Source organism: Leucoraja erinacea, chromosome 40, assembly GCF_028641065.1.
Source record: "Leucoraja erinacea ecotype New England chromosome 40, Leri_hhj_1, whole genome shotgun sequence".
Classification (NCBI taxonomy): Eukaryota; Metazoa; Chordata; class Chondrichthyes; order Rajiformes; family Rajidae; genus Leucoraja; species Leucoraja erinaceus.
In genome coordinates this window covers 213,794-222,500 of record NC_073416.1, presented here as the reverse complement: position 1 = coordinate 222,500, position 8,707 = coordinate 213,794, and the positions used below count along the sequence as shown (strand labels likewise).

The following is an 8,707-nucleotide window of genomic DNA, read 5'->3' as shown; positions in this document are numbered from 1 at the left end:
CGCGCTGCATTTCCATCATTGCAACCACTTTGGAACTTGTGACAGGCCGTGGTGGAGCTGAAGAAGTGTTCTCCCGTTAGAAGCAGTGATTAAAATGACGAATGACGCTGTTCAAGAAAGTACTTAACCCTTACCCCACTACCTAATGGTTGCATCAAACTTGACAGTCCCTTTCCCCCACTCATTTCCCACTCATTAAGCGTTTCCAGGTCAGTTACAGTACCGCAATGTGAACTCATCTGTATCTGCGGGTCTTATTATACCCACCCAGGGCTCATTCAGCTCTTTGAATTCCCTCCTCCCCCCAGGACTGTATCCTGATGTGGCTTTGTATCACTTCTCTGACTTTGAGACAGCTGGATCAATAAAGTATTGCACCAGTTGCTGCTGACGTATCAGTTTTGTTCATAGATTTATATTTTAAGGTAATTGATTTGAGCCTGAAAGTGCCTGTGGCAGTCACACTAATAATGGCTAGTCAGCTTTTGTACAGATTGAACAAAGGTATTTATAGCTTGAATTAACTTGTGGCACACTTGTCATGAGTCAAGGTTAAGTTGAGGCCCTACTTAATATAATTTGGCACTCAGTCCTGAAGAACCGTTGCATTGTTGGAGACGTAATAGTTGAAACAATGTGTTAACATTGTCCTGCTCCAATTATATTGAGCCCTACTAAGAAACACAGAAATATTATGTGAAGATCAGTTGCCCCACTTTAGGATAAACTAATGATGGACAGAGTGCAACAATGGTTCTTCAGGTTGATTCCTAGTGTGAAGAAACAGTTGCTCTTCTATAAGTATATACATTTTTTCCAGAATTCACAGAGGAGATGCAGGGATGATATTTCCTTGGGTTGGGAGTTCCAAGAGTCTTGGATCACAATCTCAGAATAAGACAGAGATGAGGCGAAATGTCTTCACCCAGAAGATGGTGAATTGTTAGAATTCTCCACCTGTGGGATGTGGAACCTCAGTCACTGAGTGTATTCATTGATTTTTGGATATTAAGGGAATCAAGGGCGATGGGATCAACACAAGAAAGTTGCGTTGAGGCAACGAGATCAGCCATGACCTTACTGAATGATGGAGCCAGCATGAAGGGCCGAATAGCCTACTTCTATTTGTGATGTTCTTAAACTGGATTGCAGTGTATCTGTTCCAGTGGTTTAGAGATGTTTGTAACCCCATAGTATTGACGCATAAGAACAGGGAGATCGTGCCTGACATTCAAGCTTGGCCAACCTCATCCTGCACTGTGTCATTCATAAGCATGGTCAGCACATGAGCAGAGACTTCATGCTCCCCTTTATGGACTGCTTCATTTGCGGAAAAATTGTGAATGATGGAAGAAAGGTCAAGAATTAAACAGCTGATAATGGTTGGGCCTTTGGATATGGCCCTAAAGTGACAAAACTGGGGCCAACAATGGCAACCATCTTTCTTTGTGCAAGTTCTGACTCCAACCACTGGAATGTTTTTCTTTGCCATTTAGTTTACTTTAGACATATAACGTGGAAACAGGCCCTTTGGCCCATCAAGTCCACGCCGACCAACAATCACCCCATACACTAGTTCTATCCTACACTCTCGGGACAGTTTACAGGAGCCAATTAACCTACAAACCTGCACGTCTGGAATGTGGGAGGAAACCGGAGCACCCAGAGAAAACCCACGTGGTCACAGGAAGAATGTACAAACTCTGCGCAGATGGCACATGTAGTCAGGATCGAACCCGGGTGTCTGATGCTGTAAGGCAGCAGACCTGCTGTGCCACTGTGCTGTCCAACTTCAGTTTTATCAGGATATCTTTTTGTCACATTTGGTTAAATATTACTTTGATATTAAGGACAATTCTCTCACTGAGGCCTACGAGGAGGAGCTTGGTGAATCCCAAAGTATGCATGGGATATACATATATTACCCCTATATACCCCTATATAGATAGATAGATAGATCTCTGTCTCTTCCCCCCCCCCTCTCCCCCCCTCTCTCTGATAGAAACATAGAAAATAGGTGCAGGAGTAGGCCATTCGGCCCTTCGAGCCTGCACCGCCATTCAATATGACCATGACTGTCCCCCCTGATCCCTTTAGCCATCCCCCCTGATCCCTTTAGCCACATCTAACTCCCTCTTAAATATAGCCAATGAACTGGCCTCAACTACCTTCTGTGGCAGAGAATTCCAGAGATTCACCACTCTTTGTGTGAAAAATGTTTTTCTTATCTCGGTCCTAAAAGATTTCCCCCTTATCCTTAAACTGTGACCCCTTGTTCTGGACTTCCCCAACTTCGGGAACAATCTTCCTGCACCTAGCTTGTCCAACCCCTTAAGAATTTTGTAAGTTTCTATAAGATCCCCCCTCAATCTTCTGAATTCTAGCGAGCACAAGCCGAATCTATCCAGTCTTTCTTCATATGAAAGTCCTGACATCCCAGGAATCAGTCTGGTGAACCTTCTCTGTACTCCCTCTATGGCAAGAATGTCTTTCCTCAGATTAGGAGACCAAAACTGTACGCAATACTCCAGGTGTGGTCTCACCAAGACCCTGTACAACTGCAGTAGAACCTCCCTGCTCCTATACTCAAATCCTTTTGCTATGAATGCTAACTATACCCTATACAGTGTAGAACCAGGCCCAACTTGCCCACACTGGCCAACAGGTCCTGTATATACTAGTCAACACATTTGTATAGCGTCATATAGTTGGAGATATTACAACTTTCAACCCAATAATGGTCAAATAAGTATTTCTAATCCATGATTCAGCTGCCCAGAATAACTGCTTCCTGTGCTATAAAGGGTTGAGATGCAATGATCTCATCCAAGGAATTTATAAACCACTAAGATTGATGAACACATCCAATTAAATGATCTGCCATATCAATGAAGCTCCGTCTGAGGTTGAATTCAAAATCCAAATGTTGGCTCCCAGGCTATTAATTTGGCTCAGGCTTACTTGGAACTTGGCCCAGGTTTAAGAGTTCCAGCTCTCGGCAGCTGAGTTAGTTAGATCTAAAAGACTGCGGTTTGAAATTGACATTGCATTTCGTTGCTCCATCGGATCAGGTGTCACGGGAAAATGGAGGACTTCAACTTGCACTACAGATTCCTAAATTGGAGGAGAAGAATAAGAGAAATAAGAGAAGTACGTGCAGTACGTCATCAAGAGAGGTACAAGCGCATTCTTGTTGATGGAGACATACTGAGGTAATGTTTCTGTGGAACTGCTTCAATGATCTGCTTAAATGTATGTGTGTTAGTAGTAAAACTTCTATAATCCATGGTAGAAAGGTTCACCCAAAGTGCAGACTAGATACTGAAGTCAAGCTATAAATTAGCTTGCTAGTTCTGTAGATGTTATTAGAATGGGGCAAATGCACCTTTTTCATAGAAAACGGAATTAAGCCATGTTTCTCTGCATTTTTTTTCCATCGTGTGTTGGTACTTTGCCATAGATGGCTGTATTTGAGTACCTAGACGAAGTGTCTCTGCAGTGCTTTGGCAAGCTGTTTTACCGTGGAGCTATGAAGAGTTTCTGCAGAGGAAGAATCTAGGGTAGGTTCCAAATTAACACCAAAAATTACAAAGCTAATGAATTTTGGATTGCCACCAGAGCTACGTGTAAATTGTCTAGGGGTTAAGCAGATTGCACAGTTGCAAGTGTGGCTCAGAGAAGGGTACAAGAGTTCTGTTTCACGGGAAACTTGCATCAGTATTCTCACCTGGAGTATTGTGTGCAGTTTTGGTCTCCAAATTTGAGGAAGGACATTCTTGCTATTGAGGGAGTGGTTCACCAGGTTAATTCCCGGGATGGCGGGACTGTCATATGCTGAGAGAACGGAGCGGCTGGGCTTGTACACTCTGGTAGACAAAATTGCTGGAGAAACTCAGCGGGTACGGCAGCATCTATGGAGCGATGGAAATAGGCTCGAAGGGCCGAATGGCCTACTCCTGCACCTAATTTCTATGTTTCTAATAGGCAATGTATCGGGCCGAAACCCTCCTCAGACTGTGTGTGTGTGTGTGTGTGTGTTGTGTAGTTTGTAGACTCTGGAATTTAGAAGGATGAGATGGGATCTTATTGAAACATATAAGATTATTAAGGGTTTGGACAATAGCAAGGAAACAAGTTGGAGGAGTCCAGAACCAGGGGCCACAGTTTTAGAATAAGGCGTAAGCCATTTAGAACGGAGATGAGGAAATACCTTTTCACACAGAGAATTGTGAGTCTGTGGAATTCTCTGCCTCAGAAGGCAGTGGAGGCCTATTCACTGGATGCATTCAAAAGTGAGTTAGATAGAGCTCTTAGGGTTAGCCATGATCATTAAAGATAGTCCAATGGTCCCCAATGAGGTAGAGGGGAGGTCAGAACCGCACTCTAGTTGGCGAGAGGACAGTTCAGTTGCCTGTTAACAGCTGGGAAGAAACTGTCCCTAAATCTGGAGGCGTGCGTTTTCCTCTTGCCTGATGGGAGAGGGGAGAAGGGGATTGACTGGGGTGAGACAGTTGCTTGGTAATGCTGCTGGTCAAGGAAATTCTGATCTCTGATCTATATCCTTAAACTTGGATGTTACAGATCAATGTAATCATGATTAGGTTATAATCATTGTGTAAATTGTGCTTTGTAAGTCATTCTGTACCTCCATATTTGGCTGACTTCCTTGCATGTGTTGGAATAAACTGGTGAGCAAAAGAACTTGATTACTGAGGGGTTCAAGAGTGAGCCACTCCCACAGTGGTGACTACCATAGTTAAATTCACCAATGGGATGTAGTGGACAAGTTCATTGTAGGCGGAAGTGCATGAGATGAATGAGGTGCAACATCTTCACATCATTTAATTTCAAACGTATCCAAGCAATATTTGTGGCTATTACATTTGATTTTTTTTTTTTAGTTACCATGGAAACTCGGATGAAGTTGGTTGTTACGTGGCTCCTCGTCCTTTGACAAAGGAGAACAATTATTTTGAGGTGTGTGAATTTAAATCGGCTACATGTGGTGTGCAATGACATGCTTTCCATTCACCGTTTTAAAGCAAAATGATTGAAGCCAGCGTGTCACCAATCAAAAAGACGAGATGAATTCAATGACATCCTTGCTAGTTGCTCCGGGTGATTTATTATTATCGTCTACTGCAGTCACTATCTTGAACAGGTTCTTATTTATGTAATTAGTTGTTCCTAAATTGACGACTGCGACAAAAATAGTGAAGTATTTATGTCTTTGAGCAGGTGTGTGTTATACTTGGTCAAGATTACATTTGCAGTGGCAAAGACATGGCGGTTCTAATGTACACAGAAAATTGCTTCTACCTTGATCTGCAATCTAATTAATATATTTCCTTTTATTTATTTGAATAGAGTAATTGTCAGTAAGTGGCATTTGGGCTTTTATTTACTCCATTCAAGTAGGAGCAATAAACATTCAATTTGCGGAGAGTTGAATTACTTGGATTTAAATTTTAATATAAAGGTTCATTTGAATGCTCTCTTGAGGTGTTTAAACATGACAGGATAAAAGAATTGCAGGTATTTATACTATTCTGTAACCAGAGAAGTCCCACAAATAGCAAGTGAGATAAATTACCATTTAATCTATTTTATTAATTTATAATGGCCATGGGTCACGGTCTAAAGGTAAGGGGCAAGCCACTTAAAACTGGGCTGAGGAGAAATGTATTCTCTCAGAGAGCGGTCAACCTATGGAATTCTCCACCACAGAAAGCAGTGGAAGCCAAATAATTAAACATATTAAAGAAGGAATTAGATATTGTTCTTAGGGCTATTGGGATTGAGGGATATGAGGAGGGAGAAAATTGGAACAGGGTGTAGAATTTGGGTGATCCATAACCATCTTGAATGATGGAGCGGACTCGAAGGGCATAATTGGCCGATATCAGCTCCTATTTTCTATATTTCTGTTTGATTTTCTTCAACAGCCAAGTTACTTGGGAAACTTTGTTCTGCCTATTGTATTTTGCCATGGGGTCTGACAATAGACAATAGGTGCAGGAGTAGGCCATTCGGCCCTTCGAGCCAGCACCGCCATTCAATGTGATCATGGCTGATCATCCAACTCAGTATCCCATCCCTGCCTTCTTCCCCATATCCCCCGAGTCCAATATCTTTAAGAGATCTATCTAACTCTTTCTTGAAAGCATCCAGAGAACCGGCCCCCACCGCCTTCTGAGGCAGAGAATTCGACAGACTCGCAACTCTCTGTGTGAAAAAGTGTTTCCTCATCTCCGTTCTAAATGGCTTACCCCTTATTCTTAAACTGTGGCCCCTGGTTCTGGACTCTCCCAACATCAGGAACATGATTCCTGCCTCTAGCGTGTCCAAACCCTTAATAATCTTACATTTCAATAAGATACCCTCTCATCCTTCTAAATTCCAGTGTATACAAGCCCAGTCGCTCCATTCTTTCAACATATGACAATCCCGCCATCCCTGGAATTAACCTTGTGAACCTACGCTGCACTCCCTCAATAGCAAGAATGTCCTTCCTCAAGTTTTGAGACCAAAACTGCACACAATACTCTAGATGTGGTCTCACTAGCGCCCTGTACAACTGCAGAATGACCTCTTTGCTCCTATACTGAACTCCTCTTGTTATGAAGGCCAACATGCCATTAGCTTTCTTCACTGCCTGCTGCACATGCATGATTACTTCAATGACTGATGAACAAGGACACCCAGATCTCGTTGTACTTCCCCTTTTCCTAACTTGACACCATTCAGATAATAATCAGCCTTCCTGTTCTTGTCACCAAAGTAGATAACCTCACATTTATCCACATTAAACTTCATCTGCCATGCGTCTGCCCACTCCCCCAACCTGTCCAAGTTACCCTGCATTCTCATAGCATCCTCCTCACAGTTCACAGTGCCACCCAGCTTTGTGTCATCTGCAAATTTGCTAATGTTACTTTGAATCCCTTCATCTAAATGATTAATGTATATTGTAAATAGCTGCTGGTCCCAGCACCGAGCCTTGCGGTACCCCACTCGTCACTGTCTGCTATTCTGAAAGGGACCCGTTAATCCCTTATCTTTGTTTCCTGTCCGATTTTCTACCCATGTCAGCACCCTAACCCCAATACCATGTGCCCTAATTTTGCCCACTAATCTCCTATGTGGGACCTTATCAAACGCTTTCTGAAAGTGCAGGTACACTGCATCCCCCTTGTCCATTTTCCAAATTACATCCTCAAAATTTTCCAGAAGATTAGTCAAGCATGATTTCCTCTTCGTAAATAACCTGCCTTCCTGACGGGTAGAGTGGCCCTTGTTTTAACATCTAATCCAAAGGACAGTGCCTGTTGCAATGCAGCTTGCCTTTGGGCTTGTGTTAAAGTGTCTCCTTTAATTATGAGGTCAGGTTTCTGAAATTGGAATTGAGCCAAAAAACATCTCACCAAAATGAATGCTGCTATTGAACTAACTAGACATTTAGCAAGCTGGAAAAAATTCAATAAACCATCATTCTTCATTAGCTAATTCAAACGTCAGTGACATGTTATCCACAGTGGAAATAAATAACATCAGAGATAAAAGGAACCAATATCAGGAAAACTATTTTGTAAATTTCTTTCCTGACTCCTAAAGACATCTTGGGGAACCCCATGAAACTGTGGTTAAACTGTAAACTTTGTGAAATCAATTAATTCGCAAAGTCATCTTTTTTTCTTAGCTCCTTTGTATATCCGTAGTTGCTTATTAATATAGAATGATCAGGAGTTGGGAATTATCCTATCCACTTAGTCTTAAGTCATAACATTTCCTACATTGTATCTAATATCCATCACTAAGTTGGCTGTCAAAATTTAATCCACACTGCCTTACAATTTTCACGTGCTTTCCTTCATATGCGTGAAAACATTCTATTTTACCTCATCAACCCATGTTACTTCTAGGGCGTTTAATAATAGCCAGCTTTTTCTTGCAGCTTAACAGGCCCATAATGTCCCTTCAGATGCAAAGGTGCTGAGCCCTGAACACCTACATGAGTTTTTAGTTTTTAAAAACCCGCCTCTTGGTCATTTGCCATTAAGTTTCTTTATGTGGTTAAGTGATGGATTTATTTTTGCTTGATAATGATCCTGTGAGGTGTATTGTGATGTTTTGGCATTTAATGTAACTAGGGACAATTTACAAATTTACAAAGCCAATTAACCTGCAAACCTATATGTCTTTGGAATGTGGAAGGAAACCGGAGCACCCGGAGAAAACCCACGCAGTCAGGGAGCGAACGTACAAACTTGGTACAGACAGCACCGTCAGGTAGTCAGGATTGAGCCCGGGTCTCTGGCGCTGTGAGGCAGCAACTCTACTGCTGCGCCACCGTGATGTGTTGTAACTGTACTGGAGCAATTTGGCCAGTATTGTGACTAATTCTGGAGTCTATAGCACTACAGCTTGGTCCTGTAGGCTTGACTGCATCCACAGTGGCACAGACATGGGTTTGATCCTGACCTCGGGTGCTGTCCGTGTGGAGTTTGTTGTGACCATGTGGGTTTCCTCCAGGAGTTCCGGTTTTCTCACACATCCTAAAGACATGCGGGTTTGTAGGTTAATTGGCCTCTATAAATTGCCCCTAGTGTATGGGGAGTGGATGAAAAAGTGGGGTAGCATAAAACTAGCTGATCAATGGTCAGCATGGACTTGGTCGGCTGATGGGTCTGTTTTTGTGCTTTATCTC

The 8,707-nt window shown here is 42.5% G+C and overlaps 1 protein-coding gene across 4 annotated transcripts in view; it reads left to right on the top strand.

Annotated features, from left to right (window-relative positions):
• Positions 1-8,707, top strand: part of spryd3 (SPRY domain containing 3) — a 77,510-nt gene that overhangs the window by 279 nt on the left and 68,524 nt on the right. For 3 of the 4 annotated variants that reach the window (XM_055664559.1, XM_055664556.1, XM_055664557.1), the window contains exons 2-3: positions 3,072-3,212; positions 4,902-4,977. In XM_055664559.1, the coding sequence (XP_055520534.1) occupies positions 3,085-3,212; positions 4,902-4,977 (204 nt within the window). In that variant the 5' untranslated portion in view covers positions 3,072-3,084. The remainder of the gene's footprint in view (positions 1-3,071; positions 3,213-4,901; positions 4,978-8,707) is intronic. The other variant, XM_055664558.1, reaches the window with a different exon arrangement.